We start from the raw sequence: 20672 nt of genomic DNA on the forward strand, positions 1-20672 counted from the left end.
TATTGTTGCTACAGTATTAATATTAATTGCAATAACAACACTGCTGCTTCCCAGACTGGCGGTAGAGAGCAGCTGTAGGCCAACAGGAACCAGACTGAAGAGGTCCGGGGAGGTGCCTCCAGCACGTACGGCCCACAAGGGGCGGAGTCTTAAGAAACGTATCTAAGCCCCACCCCTTACAGCACCCCCTTCGTCAGGGCGGTGTAGGCGGTTACCATGGCGATGACGTCTAGAGGGCGGGGAGGGGCGGGGCTATGGAGAGGAGGAGGAAGATGGCGGGCGGGCGGCTCTGAAGAGACCTCGGCGGCGGCGGAGGAGGAGAGAAGCGCAGCGCCGCGCCGCGCCGCGCCGGGGCCCATGTGGGGAGGAGTCGGAGTCGCTGTTGCCGCCGCCGCCGCCGCCGCCGCCTGTAGCTGCTGGACCCGAGTGGGAGTGAGGGGGAAACGGCAGGATGAAGTTCGCCGAGCACCTCTCCGCGCACATCACTCCCGAGTGGAGGAAGCAATACATCCAGTATGAGGTACCGGCAGCGGCTGGGGTGTGGGAGGGCTCGGAGGGGCCACCATCTCACCAGTCCTGACGTCCACCGCCGCCTTCCGCTTCGGCTGCTTCCCTGTGCCCGGGCAGACTTTGACCCGCTGCCGCGGGGAGCCACTGCGGCATCCCCGCCGCGGCCGGCCGCCTCCCGGATCCGCTGTCCTTCCCCTCCCCCGCAGCCCCGCTGCCGCCGGGGTAACGGATATGCAGGCGGAGGGCCGGGAGGAAAGGCGCTCCCCGGGCCGGGGCCGGGGAACGGTGGGAGGGTGAGCTGCAGGTGGGGGAGTCACGGTGCGAGGGCAGCCCCGGGTCGCACCGGTTCCGCGCTAATCCCCTTCTCCCTACTCGCCCTGACCTCTCGTCCTCACCCTGGGCGAGCGCCCCCTCGCCAAGGTTAGGTCTTGTTTCTTTCCACCTCTCACCAAGGAATCCTTCTCTTCCAAGAGAAACCCCTCCAGTGATTTCCTTCATTCCACAGAGCCCTTCGGCTTTTTCCCACTGTTGACAAAGGCTTTGTAACGGGGTTGAAACTTGACTTAAGTGTGTATCACATAGGCAGTGGTTATAGTTTTTGTAAACGCGTTGGAATCAACTATTCTGCTTTGATAATAAGACTCTTTACTGATTGCATGAAGTCTACAGAGTAGTAAAATCTTTGTTTTTGCCTCTTGTTTTGGAATGGAGGGAAGAGGAAGGAGTGAAGAGAATTATTTACATTTTTATATTTTCTGCTAAGTTTTTGCTAGCTGGGGAAATAATTAGTATATTGTAAACAATATACCTTACCTGTGTATTACGGGAATCGTGCTCCCCATTCCCTCCCAATTTCTGTGCTAACACTCCTGGAAGGTTAGATAATAAGGAATCTTGCCTTAATACAGGGAAAAATAAAGATAATGAACCCATTTATATGTTCAGAAGACAAGATACCTAAGAGGCTTTAAGCATTGCGGTAGGTTATTCTCAGTAGCTGGCAATTCTCAGCTGAATAGAGAAAGACCGACTTATCTGTAACCTCCAGGAATTCACATCTATTTTGTGTGCAGGAACAAAGAATATAAAATCAATATGAACACACATAACCTAGCTAGATTTTATGAATTAAACTATTTTAGTTCTCCATTTGATTTTTATATAAGCTTAGTGATGGGGTGTTTGGGCAATAGCAGTGAGTATATTTATTCATATAGCCATTGTAGTAATTGAAGAAGACAGAGAAAGAGATGCAGGTAGGTTAAACAGAATCTTGAATATTGTGAAATAAATTCACTTGCAACCTAGAGTATTTGATTATTGCTAGAAGTGAAAGGCCTGGAATTATTAATGCTTTATTGTCACTTAATTTCTTACAGTGTTTTGTACCCATGCTTTGTAAGAATGAATGAAATAAGGGACTACCATTTCAGCCCGCAGAGCTGATTTATTGTTTCTAATAACATTCAGTTTTAAAACCTTGGCTAGAGTCCAAGTGATGGTTTTTATTGAAAGAAGGGTATTGGTCTTTCATCTTTCTAGTAGTGATTTTCAGCACCACTGCCAGTTCTTCATAGAGGCACAGGACAGGAGCATGCTGAAGCACATCTTATATTTGTTATATAGCATGGAATGCTTTGGGCTGAAGTAATAGTGGCTGGATGTATGCCATGATTCGTTTTAGGTATTTCAACACTTAACTATTTCATAGAATTGTATTAATTTGCTATATCTGAAGCTGGAAGGAGAAGCATACGATTTAGTTTGAAAATGCAACCCTCTTAATTTGTACTGTCACTTTTGTGGCTGGAGGAACCGCAGTGATTCTTGGGCTCCTCGTTCACATAGTCACTTGGATACTGCTCCTAAATGTTTACTGTAGGTTGGTCACAGAGGGGCAGAGTTCCTGAGATTATGTTGTGTCTGCATTATCTTTCTCAGGCCAGTTATAAATTATGTTTTGAAAAATTCATTTATTCCGGATAATTGAAATTTGATTCTGCAGAGTTCCTACTATATGGCTTCTGTCCTAGATAAACTCATCGTTTGGTAGGCAAAATTAAATAAGGCGCACTTTTCTTTGTAAGTTGAAATCAACGAATATTTTATAGGGTTGGAATCTCTGTTTTGTATGTTGTTTCCGAAGAGTTGGTGCTATTCCTTTAAAAGTGATAGAGAGATGTAAATGAGAGTCTTTAGAGTTCAGGAATTTTAGCAGTTTAAAACTTTGGGGAAAAAGGACATCTATAAAAATTTGCTAGAGGAAAAAGGACCTTTTCACAGTGAATTAAACTGTAGTTTCTCATATGAGGATGATGCTCTTAAAACACTATCAGTAGAACAGATGCTGGGGTTTGTTTTTCAAGCACTGATGGTGAAATTTTGGTGTTTTACCCTTGGTTTCTAGCCTAGGGTGCTTTCTAGTGTTGTGAATCAATATGAACTGTTCAGCTTCTTTGGTTTTTGTGTCATTTTGCTATATTAAATATTACTTGAAATAAACAGAGAATTAGAATCTGAAAATTTTGTTTTACATCTATAATCATATTTAATTATATATAATATGTATATATGGTAATACAATAAATACTAGTGTTTGTATATGTTAGCCATGAGACCTGGGGACAATCTTTTTTGCCTTTCCCGGGCTCGTTCTTCTTCCATAAAGTAAGTATATAGGGCCAGAGCTTTTCAAGGTTCATTCTAGGTCATGTTTTTGATTTAACTTTTAATGGTTTTTATTCCTTGAATTGATAAAATTGTTAATGGTAATAACCCATCAATATCCTGAAAATTATTATATTTTTTAATTGAAAAGTAAGTTGTGGTGTTCATAGATTCAGTCTTCATAGGCAGAATAATAAAGCATAAAATAATAGACCAACATGGAGAAGCCATATAAAGAAAATCTATTCGATCCATTTGTAAGTAGTTTTTCCAAAGAATAAACACAAACAAGCTGAGACTATTCCTGTTTCCAGTAATCTGTTTGAGTATAAATCTTGGCATATAAAATAGAACACTGGTAAATCTTTGTAAGAGCTTTTTTAAAATTTAGAATTAGTGACTATATATTTTAAAGCTCTGCAATTGATTTATCAAAATTAACTGAGCCTGGTTTCAACCAAATAGACTAATATGACCATGTTAATATTTTGCAAAATATTAGCAGAAGACGCAAATGTATTTGGTACCTTAGGCTGCTGACTTTCCCTAGGGCCTTGTGTTTCTTTGGTTTCTCGGGATCCATGAATGATTCTTTTCAGTGTACCCTTTGTTTTGTAATAAAATAACAAGGTTTCTAAATTACAGGATTTTGGAGCTAAAGGGAATTTAAAGATTATCCACCTTGTTTTTCCAGGCAAGGAAACTAAGGTTCAGAGGGGTTGAGCCACTTGTTTAGGAATATGTGTATGTCTCTTGAGCATGTGTAAGCATTGAGAGTCAGGTCACACTGTGTGATCCTGATGAAATCATTTGTTCTTTCAGCTAAGACACATCTTAAGTTTCTTTAATGTTAGAGAATTTGACTTGATTTCTAAGCTCACAACCCCATAGTATTTAAGGACTCATCCAACTCTAAAATTCTGTGTTTTTTTAATGGTTTAATTATGTTTGATATATGAAGAGGACAGAACTTAACAGGACTATTAATAGCATCCTTTAAAATTAATAATATCCTTTCAAAAATTTTTGATATTTTGATCTGTGAATAAGATGTTAACCCAGTGAAACTCTCATATTTAACTTAAGGAATGACGATGAGTTCATTTTTTATTGCAGGATTTTGGAAAGGAGAGGTTCTGCGTGAACTACACTTCTCTTATATTCAAGTATAAGGAGACATTACCGTTAACATTATTACAATTTTCATTTATAGAACTCTCCCATGGGAACACTTGTGTTACAGGCTTCAGTTTCCCAAAGGTATTATGTTTGTTAGGTAGAGTTAACTTGCCTTGCTGCAACTTGTTTGAAATTTCCAGTTTGGCCACCCGATGGGGCACAAACCACACTTTTTCTTTCAGACACTTTTGTAAATGAAAGTATAGTGTAGTGTATTTAAGATAACACTTGTAAATGATTGCGTCAATGAGTTGGTTGGCATTTATAAATGTTTCTTGAGTGGAATGAATGTTGTAAAGACAGGAAGCTATAACTATTTTTTATCATCTTTAAGTGTGTTAGCATGAGTATCCTGAAAAGATTATACTTGTCCGTTTATCCTGAAGGTTGGTTTTGGATCAGCTTTTGGGTGAAGGCCCAGATCATAAGAACCTGAGAATCTTATTTGACCTGGGGTGACCATGGAAATTTAGTCCTAGCTTCAAATTCAATCCTAATCTGGGAAGCGTTTAAGAGAATGATTGAGTGTGCTGGTTAGGGATTTCAGGTATGTTTGAGTTGTAGGCCTCAAAGGAGTGTGCCCAAAACTCCCATGGAGTAAGAGAAGACAGTATTAGAAAAGTAAGGGGGCCAGACACAGTAGCTCACGCCTGTAATCCCAGCTCTTTGGGAGGCCAAGGCAGGCAGATCACTTGAGGTCAAGAAATTGAGACCATTCTGGCCAACATGGTGAAACCCCGTCTCTACTAAAAATACAAAAATTAGCTGGGTGTGGTGGTGCATGCCTGTAGTCCCAGCTACTCGGGAGGCTGAGGCAGGAGAATTGCTTGCACTGGGGAGGCAGAGGTTGCAGTGAGCTGAGATTGTGCCACTGCACTCCAACCTGGCAACAACCGAGTGAGACTTTGTCTCAAAAAAAAAAAAAAAAAAAAAGGAAAGAAAAGAAAAGTAAGGACATGTCTTAAAAAGACTCCTGTAAAGATTCCATAACAGTAATACCAATAATGCAAGCACAAGTGAACAACAACAAAATGACAACAGAGCTGAGGTTTCTCCTTCTAGTACTAGCTTTTTGGCAGCCAAATTACAGAGAAAAACAATGACACTTTAGTAAACTTGACAAGAAGTTTGCCAAAAATGTAAAAATTGTTAAATTAATGCTTTATTTATTTATTTATTTTTTTTTCCGGAGACAGTCTTGCTCTGTCACTCAGGCTGGAGTGCAGTGGCCTGATCTCAGCTCACTGCAACCTCCGTCTCCCAGGTTCAAGCCATTCTTGTGCCTCAGCTTCCCAAGTAGCTGGGATTATAGGCGCGCACCCCTACACCCAGCTAATTTTTGTATTTTTAGTAGAGACGGAGCTTCACCATGTTGGCCAGGCTGGTCTCGAACTTCTATTCTCAAATGATCCGCCCACCTCAGCCTCCCAAAGTGCTGAGATTACAGGCATGAGCCACCACTCCTGGCCTAAGCTAACTCTTTGAAGTAAGGTTTTACATCTACTGTCAGTCACAATGAACTTGACTGTAAGTATATATATTATATTATGAGTATTCTGCCTTCGTGAGGTCTGTTTTTTCAGTTTATAGCCATTATAATTAAGTTTCAAAATCAAATTAATCCTGAACTTTGAACCAGACTTTTGAAATACTGTATCATAAAATGTTAAATGAAGATTTTATTTATTTAAAAAAACTTTTTTGTTTTTTTAATGAAGATTAAAAAAATAATGAAACTTTTCAGTTTTGTTCTGAAGGCATTGTTATTGATAATTTCTTAGATCAAAAATATTTTTGTACTATTCATAAATGAAAGGTAGAAATTATTTTATCCTTTTGTCATCTTTTTAAAACTTCTATTTTGAAGTTTTGTTTTACATTTGTACATAGGTATAGATGGGTATAATTAATACATAAATGTGCATATATTGGAGATACATAAAGCTTTTTTAAAATAGGGATTTGACCTAATAAAAGTTTGGAAACTTTGCCCAACTTGTACAGATTAACCACAGCTGGTTTGTGGGTTGCCTGGTATTGAGGTGGCCTTTGGGAATGAGACAGTGTCAGAATTCAACAGGGTTCCTGCCCAGTGTATTTACCTTTTCAGGTCTTTCCTTTTCTAGTAAATGCTAAAAGAAGCCAGCAGAGAAAGCTCATGAACAAATACCTTACAAATCATTCGTTCATTCCACAAGCTTGTAGAAGTCTTTCTTTGCTATAGACTGATTTGTCATTAAATGCTAGCTTTCAGTACCTTAAAAATAGCAGAAAAAAACCAAAACACACACACACCAAATTTGTGTGTATGTGTGTGTTTGGTTTTGTATTTCAGTCAACATAGTATTTTTAAAATCAAAAAATGGTATAGAAAGGGAAGACTGAAGATTGAGGACTTGAAACATGGTTATGAATTTGTAACATGGTTACAAATTACTTTTGTATAAATTTGTATTACTTTTGTAATACAAATAAGTCTTGTATTACTTTTGTAATACAAATAAGTCTTGTATTACTTTATACTTTTGTATAAATTTGGATTACTTTTGTAACTTAAGTTATATGCCTTTAAAGTCTTAGTTGTTTACTCAGACTGATATTTAGTCATCTATTTCTTCCCATCACCAAGCAAGTGTGGTATGTATAGGGACTGATCAGAAAATCTTTTAAAAATTAGGCTGAGCATGGTGGCTCACACCTGTAATCCCAGTACTTTGGGAGGCCAAGGCTGGCAGGTCGCCTGAGATCAGGAGTTCGAGACCAGCCTGGCCAACATGGTGAAACCCCATTTCTACTAAAAATACAAAAATTAGCTGGGTGTAGTGGCATGTGCCTGCTACTTGGGAGGCTGAGGCACAAAACTTGCTTGAACCCGGGAGGCAGAGGTTGTAGTGAGCTGAGATAGCAGCACTGCTCTCCAACGTGGGTGACAGAGTGAGACACTGTCTGAAAAAAAAACCACAAAAAACTAAAACCCTTTAAAAATTGTTTGTTTGCTAGGGAGTCAAAGGAAAATATAATTAATCTACTGTAAACATAACATTTTCATAATCTCTATAACAAGAGACTTAATATATTGATTAAGAAAACATAGTCATCTCTTGTTAATTGAGGATGACCTGCTGTATTAGAAAGACCTTGGACTAGAAATCAGATATAAATCCTAAAATCCAGTTCTATCATTGACTGTTCATAAATAACTAGTGAACAAGTGATTTTTTTGAAGATTGAAGGACTGAAATTTAATCATAAAGTGGGAAGTTTTTAGGTTATTTTTGTGTGAGTTACTTATTTAGGCTAAATTTGGTAAAGTTGTAATTCATGGAGTAATCCATGTGCTTTGTGGGCTTTTTTTGTACCTTAGAGTAGTGGTTCTCAAACTTTTTGGTCTCAGGACCACTTGAAACTCTTACCAGCTATTGAGGATTCCAGTGTACATTGATACATATGCTGTATTAGAAGTTTGAAGATAGCCTGAAAAAAAGGTTCTCTAGTCTTATCAAACATGGAAGAGGATAAAGGAGTCCCGTGGTTGAGGAGTGTCTGGTATCTGCCCCACAGCCAGGACAATAGAGAAAAGAAAATTGGCTTCCCTGGATCTCATAATTCTACTTTCCTTTCTTTAAATTGAATTAGCAGAAGTGTGGTAAGCTTGTCATTAAGGAGAAAGGAATTAACATTTATTGAGCAGTTAGGAACCAGGTGTCAGCTGTTTTACATATGTTATCTCAATGTTCACAACAGTTTTGTAAGATAGATGATATATTATCTCCATTTTACTGATGAGGAAACCCAGGCTTAGAGAGATCAGTAATTTGCTTAAGGCTATATGCTTAGTAAGTAAATGGAACCAGAATTTGAAATCAAATCAAATCAGACTGTGGAGCTTTTGCTTTTATATGGAAATTGTAAATAACAACAATGATGGTAGTAGTGGCAATAACAGCAGCTGTTATTTTTTGAGTGCTTACTGTATCAGGCGCTGTGGTAAGCTCTGTGAAAACACCTCTTACAGCGTAGGTTATTGGCTCTGTTTCTAGATGGGGGAGACTGAATCTTGGAGCCATTAGGTAACTGATTATGTTGATAGTAATTGTGGATAGCTAACTGTGGAGATTGTAAGAGCCCATGCTCTTCGTTCCTATATCCTACTGTTTTATGAAAAATGAATAAATCCATCCACTTATACATACATACACTTAGGTCTGGTCTGACCTGTTCTCAGGCACCACTGACCTTTCTACAGCCCAGTGAAGTAATGGCTGGTCTATTTTTAGTCCCAGGTCTTAGTCTGCATAGTTTGGAGATAGTAGAGTGTGGTCTGTGAGATAGTGTTCACCTCTGTTAAATTATATTTCCCTCAAGGTTATCAGTGTAACTATTACTGGACAGCCAGCTGGTAAATAAAGGAACTTAGGAAGATGAATCAGAAGAAAAAGGTAAGGAGATAAGGTGATAAGGGTAAAAAGAGGAGGACAAAAGTGGACAGCTGTTTGCTATGCCACAGTTTTAGTGTTTGGCTTCTGGATCATAAATCATGGAATGTTAGACTTGCAAGGAACTTTAAAGATTATTTAGCTCAACTTCCTTTTTTACCCAAATGGGAAAAGAGGTTAAATGATTCAGGTTGTATGGTTTGGTTTGTAGCTGAGTTAACACAATCACCCTGATTCATTTTATTGCTCATTATTTTATTTAATATGCTAGTATATTAATAACACATAGAGAGGAAAAACTCTGAAGCCAGTCTGCCTGCGTTTATATTCCAGCTTCACCACCTGACTAGTTGAATGACTTCAGGCAAGTCAGTTAACCTTTTTGTGCTTCAGTTTCCTCATCTGTAAAACAGGGATAATAATAGTACTTATGAGATTGTTGTGAGGATTAAATGAGTTAAAAATATGAAAAGTGTTTAGAACAATGCCTGGCACATAGTAAGAGCAATAAATTTCCTATTAGAATTATTTCTTCTGCAGAGCTCAACAATACTAAATAATGATTGACTAATATTAGTTTTGACTGGGAAAATAAGACTCAAAGCTTGTTCTCCAGATTGGTCCAGTATAGGTTTTCATGGAAAATGGCTTTGTTGATTTTTCGCTAATATTTTTCTTATCTTAATAAATCCCACTTAACCTTTTTGTATAGATTAAGAAAACCAGGTGAGAACAATTATGTGGCTGTGAGGTAAATTAGTTCTCTTATAACTTGTATTCATCTTAGTTATAGACTGTGTCTGTATATTCACTTTTAAAATTGAGGTGAAGTTTGCATGTGTATTCTTAAGTATGTCTGAATGGCTTAAGTGAGTTGCTTGTGTTTTTAGTGGATATCTGATTTTGGTTCTTTTCAATTTTCTAGTGAAAATTTAATTTTTAATCCTTTTTAGAGTTGAAAGAGACCTTCTCAACTTCTCTGTTTTACAAATGAATAAATTAAGAGCAGAGATGCCAAGATACCTGGTCAGAGTCTCACAACTAGCTAATGGCAGAGCCTGATGTAAGAATATTGGCCTTCTGCTTAGTGCTGTACCTTGTTAAGGCTTATCATTGCTATATAAACATTGCTTTTAAATTTTAAGAATGAAGTTTCTTTGTAAGAGTCAGTAGGGATTTAAATGTTCTTACTAATGATTACTCAGATACTCTGCATTAATACATTTATCTGTATCTAATCCATTAGATCCCATTAACCTGAAATAGTTCTTGCGAATACCAATTAAAAAACTGGGTAAATTAATGATGTTATTATTTACCCAACAACAAGAAAGTTAGGCATTGCCCTATTTACGTATGGTCACAAGTGGAAACCTATCTTGAGTGAGGAGATAGGACCGAGGAATTAATGGGGAGGCTTGAGGGGTCAGGTAACAATGAAAGCAAGACTCAGGAAGGTTTAGAAATGGATTGGCCTTGTTCCTCTGTAACATACCTGTATTTGAATGTTAGCACGACTCAGGAAGCAAGACTCAGGAAGGTTTAGAAATGGATTGACCTTGTTCCTCTGTAACATACCTGTATTTGAATGTTAGCACAGGTTACATGTGTTACCTGTACATGAAGAGTATATCCTCCACCTGTAACCCAAATTGCCAAGCCAAAGTCAGAGCATATATGGGTAGAGAAGAAAAGAATATGAATGAAACCAGTTTACTAAGTATACATGAGTGTCCCATCTTTTTTTTTTTTTTTTTTAATAGTAAAACAATAATGACGATAATAACAACAACTCATGTTTGTTGAGTGCTCTGGTGTGCTAGGCATTTTACATTTAATCCTTACCTTCTAAGGTAGGTTTTGTTATCCCCGTTATAAGAAGATACTGAGTCTGAGATTAAGTAGATTGCCGAAGGTCATGTAGCTAGGGAGTGGTCGAACCAGAATTCAGACACAGGTATGACACAGATATTTCAGACACTGAATTCTTGGTATTTTGCTGTCAGGCAATATAATAGGTAAGCCTTAGTTCCTGCCTTAGAGGAGTTCTTAATTTGGGTGGTCTCCTAATCACAGTATATACGGTGATTATGTTATAGAGGAATGACCAATTGATTTTGCCCTAGAGCGCAAAGACATTTATCTTGGAAAGATCTACAGAGGTGGTGTTTGAACTGGGTACTAGAGATTGAGTATGATTTTAACACATAGTGAAGAGGGGAAAGGGCACCTGGGGAAGTCTAGGCAGTTAGAGCAGTAGAGAACAGAGGCAAAGATGAGTGGAAGTATCCAAACATAGTTAATGCAATCTGGTTTAGTTATATCTGTTGAAGAGCTGGTAAGGTGAAGTTGAGAAGATGAGCTGGGAGGGATGAAAGGGTGAAGGGCCTGTAATACCATTCTAAGAAGTTTAAACATTTTCCTGGTGTGAAGCATGAAGAATTTTAAATAAGAGATTGGGAGAGGGGTTAGTTTAAAGTGAGGTGTGTAATCTAGATCTTGGAGGATACTTTGGAGAGTGCAAGACCAAAGACAGGAAAACCAAACAGCATAGCCAAAGATAATGAAGGCTTGAATTAATACCTTATTTAATCAATTTTAATATGTGGTTTTTTCACATTGTAACATCTGAAATCAGGGTATGTCAGGGTATGTCTTATAATTAATGCTATGCCATAGTTTAATTGGCAGATATTTTTCCATTCTTAGAAGCACATAAAATAATGGTGTATGTTATTATTAGTGGCATTCTAGATTTGATGAAATATAATAGTAGTAACATAACATTCATCGAATGCCTACTATTTGTCAGGCAGACTAGTAGATAGTTGTCGGTGTCCATCATCTAGCACAGTGTGTCTGTCACATTCAGCAACTCACATATTTGTTGAATGAATTATCTCGTGATCCTTACAACAGGCCTGTTGATGTAGGTGTTTAGCACGTTTTATATGAAAATAGAGTCTTATATTTAAGTAATTGTCCAAAGTCAAACAGCTAGTTAATGGTGGAGTTAAGATAATGAACCTAGGTCTGCCTTACTCCAAATTCCATTTTTTTATCACTATGGATGCTCTGTGGTTTTATTGAGATAGGAAGAGGGTTCAAGAAGAAGAGTGGATTTGAAATTTGGTAGAAATATTAGGACTTTCACTGATGGAGTTCAAGTAGAAGGTGCATTTGAGGTCACTGTGTTGCTTGGGAACACCATTTGACTGGCTGCCAAGAAGCCTCTGAGAATGTCTTTACCGTGGTGAATTCAGTGTGGCCCAGGTTCTCATCAGAATTTGGCCTTTTCCGTAACTCTGGTTTGATGGGGCTTGGGCAATAGTATATAACTGATTGATTGAATGATATTAAGCTCACGTGGGAGTGATGTATAAACATGTGGGTGCCAAATTACTAATTTACAATGAGAAATGTACCTAACGTTCACATTCCAGGCTAAAATACGTTTTTCCTGCTACCAAGCTGTGAAAGGAGATACATAATAACTAGAAGGTGGCTGGCTGTTTATATACTATAATTAGAAGGAGAGAATTAATGGTGCATTTATTTAATGCTGTTAGGCCAGTGTCCCATAGTGTTTAAATGGGTCAGGTCCTCGGTTAGGGTTGTCTTCTTCCTGGATTATGCTTGTATGTGCTGCCATTGTTTTGAGACTTTCCTTTTCCTATACTTTTAACGCTGACCTCTCCCTCTTCTGATTTACTTACTTATGTATTTTTTTTAAAGATAACGTCAATACTACTGATACTGGTCTGTGACTGTTTTTTTAACTTTGTATCTATCTTCTGATCTATTGTATGTGAAGTTTAGAGTTTAGTTAGATTCCAACAGACTAATTTGAATTTTGGTCTCATTGTTCATTAGATATAAGACCTCTCTGAGCCTTAGATTCTATCTATAAAACAGTGGAAATATCTTTCTCAGTAATTGTGATGTTGAGATATTATGTATATAAAACACCTGGCCTATATGTTGTAGGCCAGTGGTTCGCAACCTTTTTGGCACCAGGGACCGGTTTTGTGGAAGACAGTTTTTCCACATACAAAGGGGAGAGGGAATGGTTTTGGGATGATTCAAGCATGTTACATTTATTGTGCACTTTATTTTTATTATATTTACATTGTAGTATATAATGAAATAATTATACAGCTCAACATAATGTAGAATCAGTGGGAGGCAGAGCTTGTTTTCCTGCAACTAGATGGTCCCATCTGGGACTGAGGGGAGACAGTGACACACAACGTGTGTTGCTTATGTTCAGTCTACTTCGTAATCTGGTTTTGGTTGCTGTCACTGCAGAAAACCTGCTTCACAAAGATAGGAAGTTGGAAATGGAAGCAGGCTTTTCAGTGCTTTTGTGACAATCTCAGGATATTCTGCCTTGAGTTGAATCCAGAATATATGGAAATTTGAAGTTGTCTCAGACAGACTTTTAAGTCCACTGTCATTTGTGATCTCAAGCAGTTGTTCTAGCATGGACAAAGCCGATTCACCTGGTTTATTCGCAAATAGGTTGCGGATCCATTCTTTCCCAGTTTGGGGGTCTTTTGTGGTTGGGAGGTAATGCTTAAACTGTTTTGAAAGCTGAGATAGGTGATCATGCACCAGCTGGGAGAAAGAAGGCCCTGGCTGAGTCTCTTTCAGAATCTCTGCTATGTTTGAAACATGTCAGAAATCTCAGTGTTCACTTGTCGCCCCCATAATTCCAGTTTGGCTTTGAATGCAGCTACTTTATCTGCAGACTTGAACACAGTTGTCCATCTCTCCCGAAGTGACAGATTGAGTTTGTTGAGCAGGTTGAATGTGTCACACAAGTTTTCCAACCCATTCTGTGTCACAGAAATGTGCTGCTAGTGGTGACTGTTTTTCTGAAATCTCTGGAGCAGCTCTTGTAACTAAGAAACTCTCGCCAGTGATCTACCTTTAGAAAGCCCTCTCGCTGAGAGAAGATGTGTGTGCTCTGCATCCATCTCCTCACAGAGCTGTGCAAACAGATGTGAGATAAGGGCATGTACTTTAATGTTAATAATTTTAGTCACATCTTGCAAAATATTGTTCAGGCGACATTTTTCAGCTAGCCAGCATTTCTCTATGGATGACACAGTGCATAGACTCGACATTCAGAAGTGACCTCTTTGACCTGAGTAGTGAAACCAGAAAGCCGTCCAGTCATGGCAGCTGCTCTGTCCATGCATATACCAACACAAAATGGCCAATTCAGTTTTCCTGATATGTAATCATTCAAAAACTTGAATAGTTCTGCAGCTGTGGTGTTGGTTGGCAACAAAAGTGCACATAACATATCCTTATGCATATCCTCCTGAAAACATGTAACACAAAAACAGGCATTGTTGCCTTATTGTCAACATCGGTAGACTTGTCAACCTGGATTCCATACCACGGTTCCCATTAATGTTAACAATTGTGCCTCAGTATCCTCTGCTATTTCATCCATTCGTCTAGTTACAGTGCAAGCCAAAAGAGGAATACGTGCCACCTTTTGAACTGCAGCCTCTCCTTAAAGGTCATGACAAATGTCCTCAGCAGCAGACACGATCAACTCTTCACCAATAGTAAAGGGCTTCTTAGCTTTATCATTGCAGTTAGCCACTAAGAATGATGCTGTCAGTGCAGACACATTTGATGAAGTGATGGCTTTCAATAACTGCTTCTGTTCTTCATGTTCGTGTTTTGTTTTTTGCTTTTTTTTTCTTTTGAAAAAGACTTGTCTTTTAATGCAGGGTGCTTGGTCTCCATGTGATGAAGCAGTTTTGAAGGTTTCATGGCTTTCTTGGATAGCTGGTCACCACATATACAAAGCTGGCTTGGAGAATGTGAATCACCTGTTGCAATGGACCCATTATTTAAGTAGGAGCCTTGGTATTTTCTTTTAAATGCAGCTTTCTTTTTGTTGACAGTCTTAGAATCGTCTGCTGTCTCATCATTGGGTCTTTTCCCCTTTTCAAAGAAGCTCTCTGCTCACATTTGTTTTTTACTCATTTTGGCTAGGGTTAGCTTGTGGGCCTACCAAAACTATGACTGAGACGTGTGCAGTGCAGGAAAGAGGTGTGGATGGAAGTAGTAAATAAAATAATGGGTGGGCCATGTGCGGACTGAAGTAAATGTCGGATTCTGACTTAAAGCCTGCCACCAGATGCAGCTGTACAATTGATGTACATCAATCCCCTTGCTGCTATAAAGCCTGCCACGAGGTGCAGCTTAATTGTCACTTACCACTCGTAGGGTTTTGATATGAGTCTGTAAGCAATTGATTTATTATGATCTCTGTGCAGTCAAACCTCTCTGCTAATGTTAATCTGTATTTGCGGCTGCTTCACAGCACTAGCATCACTGCCTCAGCTCCACCTCAGATCATCAGACATTAGATTCTCATAAGGAGCAGCAACCTAGATCCCTCACGTGCGCAGTTCACAATATGGTTCACCCTCCTATAAGACTCTAATGGGGCTGCTGATCTGCAGAGCTCTGGCCGTAATTTGAGCAATGGGGAGCTGCTGTAAATACGTATGAAACTTCCCTTGCTTACTTGCCCACTGCTCACCTCCTGCTGTACACTACTATAGATTTTATGTAAACACTGTACAGTTAGGCTACACTAAATTCATAAAAATTGTGCTTTAACATTATGATGGCTACAACAGCTGTGACTTTACTAAGGCAATAGGAATTTTTCAGTTCTATTATAATCTTATGGGACCACTGTTGTCTATGTGGTCTGTTGTTGACCAAAACATCATTATGCTGTGCATGACTATATTTTATTATCAAACTAGGCCAGGCGCTTAACTACTGTAGGTTTTGTCATTGTCATTTTTCTTCGTTGCATTCTAAGGAAAGCAGCCTTGGTGACTGTCTGAGTAGGTAAGCTTTAGAATACAGCACTAGCCAGGCTGGGCCCCATGGCTTACACCTGTAATTTCAGCATTTTGGGAGGCCAAGGTGGGCGGATCACCTGAGGCTGGGAGTTTGAGACCAGCCTGGCCCAACGTAGTGAAACCCCATCTCTACTAAAAATACAAAATGAGCCAGATATGATGGTGCATGTCTGTAATCCCAGCTACTCCAGAGGCTGAGGCACGAGAATCGCTTGAACCCAGGAAGTGAAGGTTGCAGTGAGCCGAGATTGCGCCACTGCGCTCCAGCCTGGGTGACAGAGTGAGACTCTTATCTCAAAAAAAAAAAAAAAGAAAAAAAAAAAAGAAAGAAATGATATTCTGGGTCATTTTGGTTCTACAAATGAAAAAGGACTTTGCATTTTGATGTTTCATGAAACTGGAAATGCTGTAAACTAATTCAATAAAAATAACAATAGCTGACACTTAAATTAACTGATGCGCTGATTTTAGACATTTAGATCATGCAATACAAAGCCTGTGCAGTTTACAAACATATTTTGAACTGTACTAAATCCTGTGGCCTATAAAAGTTGAAGTGACAGGCCGGGTGCGGTGGCTCATGCCTGTAATTTCAGCACTTTGTGAGGCTGAGGCACGTGGATCACATGAGGTCTGGAGTTTGAGACCAGCCTGGTCAACATGGTGAAACCCCGTCTCTACTAAAAATACAAAAATTAGCCGGGCGTGGTGGCGGGTGCGTGTAATCCCAACTACTTGGGAGGCTGAGGCAGGAGAATTGCTTTAACCTGGGAGATGGAGGTTGCAGTAGCCGAGATGGCGCCATTGCACTCCAGCCTAGGAGATAGAGCAAGACTTCGTCTCAAAAAAAAAAAAAAGGTTGAAATGACATTGCTCTCTGCCCTCAGAGAATTTACAGCTATTACCACAATCATGTAAGAATGAGCTATATAGATTTAATTTTTAGAAGAGAGCATTTTGTTAATCATCTGCTCTATTATATAATCAGAATAGGATTGGTAGAAAAAGAAGATGATGACTTAGTCTTCTGTCTGATCTGCTGCAGCCTCCAGCCCAGGAGTGTGTCCGTGTGACTTTCCAAGAGCATTTAGTGGAAGTTAAATTACAGTGTTGGTAGCTTTGACATATGGGAATGTTATTTTGTTATGGTTAAGTAAATCACTTATTTGAAATTGTAATAGTTTTCCTTTCCATACTTTTTATAAGAAATAAAGATTTTAGCTACTTTGATCAAGACAAACCAAAGATGTCGCATGTGATGTAATAACATGTAAATTTTGTGGTATAAAGTATTTTTCAAATCCAGCCTGATGTATTAATTATCTATGACTGGTTAGCAGATTACCTCAAAACTTAGTGGCTTAAAACAATAATAAACATTTATTGTCTCACACAGTTTCTGTGTAGCATGAGTTTTGGAGCTGCTTACCTGGGTAATTCTGGCTCAGTATTTTGTGAGATTGCAGTCAAGATGTTAGCTGGGGCTGCAGTCATCTCAAGGCTTGACTGGTCTGGAGGATCCAATTCTAGGCTGACTCACTCAAATGGTTTGCAATTTGTGCTGGCTTTTCAAAAGGCCTCAGTTCTTCACCACTTCGACCTCTGCTTAGGACTGCTTGAATTTTTTCATGGCTAGCTTACCCCAGAGTGGGTGAACTAAGAGAGAACTAGATGAACACCACAGTATCTTTTATGACCTAGCCTTGGAAGTCGTACTCTGTTATTTGTACAATATTCTGATTGTACAGATACAAGGCTAACCTCTACAGGGTTAGCTTTACCTGTACAGGGCTAACCTGTATAATCAGTAGAATATTGTAGAGGTAAAAATCACTGGGAGGTGGAAGGTGGTGTTATTTCAGAGGCTAGGGTCCACCAGATATACAAATCTAATGGTATAGAAAAGTCTTGGAAATAAAAGGGGAAATATTGGAAAATTGAGAGGCCCAAAGTAAGAGGTAAATTTTAAAAAGTAAGATGGCACTTCAAATTGGTGGGCTATTTTGTTGTCTTTCTCAAAGAAGCATGGATTATAGAATGAGCAATACTTGGCAGTTATTGGGCAAGGTACAGTAGTCCCCCCCTTATCCACAAGGGATACTTTCCAAGACCCCCAGTGGATGCCTAAAACCATGGATAATACTGAACTCCATATTAATACTATGATTGTTTCTATACGTACATACCTATGATAAAGTTTAATAAATTAGGTACAGTAAGAGATTAACAACAATTAATAATAAAATAGAACAATTAAAACAATATGCCAGAATCACCACTCTCGTACTTTGAGGCCATTACTGAGTAAAGTAATGGTTACTTGAATATAAGCACTGCAAAAAAATACTGTGGCAGTTGATCTGGTAACTGAATTAACTAAGGGACTAATGGGTGGGTATCCTGTATAACGTGGATATACTACATGCTACTCAGAATGGTGTGAAATCTAAAACATATGAATTACTTACTTCTGGAATTTTCCACTTATGTTTTTGGACTTTGGTTGACCATGGGTAACTGAAACTGAGGAAAGCGAAACCTCGGGTAAGGGGGGACTACTGTACTTTAATAACCTTTCTGAATCTCAGTTCTTCAGTGGTAAAATGAGAATCATTTACCTTAGAGAATTGTAAGTTTTGTTAAAGTAGTGTGTTTCAAATATTCAGAACATTATCTGAGAGTAGGCATTCAATAAATGTTAACTATTACAGTTTTAATATTGATAAGTATTTGTGGCCATCATAGTCTCAGCTCTCATGTGTAGTCAGCCTAATATAACCTAGCTTCTGCCCCATCACTCTACTAAAACTACTTTCATGCAAGTTGCTGGAGAGCAATAATCCTCAGATCTAATCACCTCTTCTCATCTTCTTTGATTCTAAGCAACTTTTAATAGTTTTTAATATCTATTCCTTCTTGAAATGCTTGTCCCTGAAGGTTTTTTAAAAATTGTGGTAAAATATGCATAACATAAAATGTATCATCTTCATCATTTTTAAGTACAGTTCAGTGGCATTAAGTACTTTCACATTGTTTTGCAACCATCTTTACCATCCATCTCAATTCTTTTCATCTTGTAAAACCTAAACTCTTTCCTCTTAAACAACAACTCCCTATTTATTACTCCCTCTGGTTCCTGACAACCACCATTCTACTTTCTGTCTTCATGATTTTGACTACTCTAAGTACCTCGTATAAGTAGAATCATACAATATTTGTCCTTTTGTGATGCCTTAGATCACTTAGTGTAATGTCCTCAAGGTGCATCCATGTTGTGCATAATGTAGAATTTCCTTCCTTTTTAAGGCTATTATTCTACTATATGGATATATAATATTTTGCTTATCCATTCATCTATTGAAAGACGCTTAGGTTGCCTTCATGAGTTTAGCTGTTGTGAATGCTGAAATATGAAGGCAAAATATCTCTCTGTGTTCAAAGAGCTATTTCAACACAGGTGTACAAATATCTATCTGGGATCCTGGTTTCAGTACTTTTGGGTATATACTCAGAAGTATAATTGCTGGATCTTATAAAAAATGAAAATCTATAGTTTTGATTTTTTGAGGAACCACCATAGTGTTTTCCACAGCAGTTGTACCATTTTACATTTCCACCAACAGTGCACAATTTCTCCACATTTTTGCCAACACTTCCTGTTCTTTTTTAAAGTAGTAGCCATCCTATCAAATGAATATGGTATCTCACTGTAGTTTTGATATGCACTTCCCTAATGATTAGTAACGTTGAGGCTCTTTTTATGTGGTTAGTTTGGTTATTTCTTTATCTTCATTGGAGAAATAATCTGTTCAAGTCTTTTGTCCATTTTTGAATTGGATTGTTTTTTATTGTTGAGTTTTAGGAGTTCTCTGTCTATTCTGGATATGAACCCCTTATCAGATATATGATTTGTAACTATTTTCTCCCATTCAATGGGTGCTTTTCAATTCTGTTGATAGTCTCTCTCTCTCTCTTTCTTTTTTTTTTGAGACGGGGTCTCATTCTGTCGCCCAGGCTGAAGTGTAGTGGTGTGATCTTGGCTCACTGCAACCTCTGCTTCCTGGGCTCAAGCAGTCCTCCCACCTCAGCCTCCTGAGTAGCTGGGACTATAGTCATGCACCTCCATACCTGGCTAAGATAGTGTCTTTTGATGTACAATTTTTAAAAGTTTTCATGAAGTCCAATTTGTCCATTTTTGTTGTTGTTGCCTATGCCTTTGGTGTCTTATGCTAGATCCAGTGGTGTTAAACTTTTGTCCTGTGCTTTCTTTTAAGAATTTTATAGCTTTAAGTCTTACATTTAGGTCTTTTATCCTTTTTGAGTTAACTTTTTAAAAAATTTACACAATTTTTATTATCCTTGATTACTGAGTACCATCTTTTTTTAATTTTCAATTTTTGTGGATGCATAGTAGGTATATATATTTATGGAGTATATAGCTTATTTTGATATGGGCATATAGTGTATAATATTTGTCAGGGTAAATGAGGTATTCCTCACTTCAAACATTTATTCTTTCTCTTACAAACAATCTAATTATCCTCTCTGAGTTATTTTAAAATGTACAATGAAATTATTATTGACTATAGTCAGCCTATTGCATTATCAAATACTAGATCTTATTCAGTTTTTATAACTATTTTTTGGTACCCATTAACTCTCTACCCCACACTACCCTCCTGAGCCTCTAGTAATTATCCTTCTACTTTCTATCTCCATTAGTTCAATGGTATTAATTTTTAGCTTCCACAAATAAGTGAGAAGATGCAAAGTTTGTCTTTCTGTGCCTGGCCTCTTTGACTTAACCTAATGACTTCTAGTTCCATCCATGTTGTTACAGGTGCCAAGTCATTCTTTTTAATGGCTTAATAGTATTCCATTGTGTGTGTGTGTGTGTGTGTGTGTGTGTGTGTGTATCTTCTTTTCATTATCCATTCATCTGTTGACAGACACTTGGGTTGCTTCCAAATCTTGG

At 38.4% G+C, this 20672-nt stretch overlaps 1 protein-coding gene across 2 annotated transcripts in view; it reads left to right on the forward strand.

Moving 5' to 3' along the window:
* Nucleotides 1–237: 237 nt before the first annotated feature.
* The window catches only part of XPR1 (xenotropic and polytropic retrovirus receptor 1), a 261486-nt gene continuing 241051 nt past the window's right edge, over nt 238–20672 (forward strand). For both annotated transcript variants that reach the window (XM_012002625.1, XM_012002626.1), the window contains exon 1: nt 238–520. In XM_012002625.1, coding sequence (XP_011858015.1) covers nt 452–520 — 69 coding nt within the window. In that variant the 5' untranslated portion in view covers nt 238–451. The remainder of the gene's footprint in view (nt 521–20672) is intronic.

Source organism: Mandrillus leucophaeus, unplaced genomic scaffold (genome assembly GCF_000951045.1).
Source record: "Mandrillus leucophaeus isolate KB7577 unplaced genomic scaffold, Mleu.le_1.0 Scaffold691, whole genome shotgun sequence".
NCBI classification, from domain to species: Eukaryota; Metazoa; Chordata; class Mammalia; order Primates; family Cercopithecidae; genus Mandrillus; species Mandrillus leucophaeus.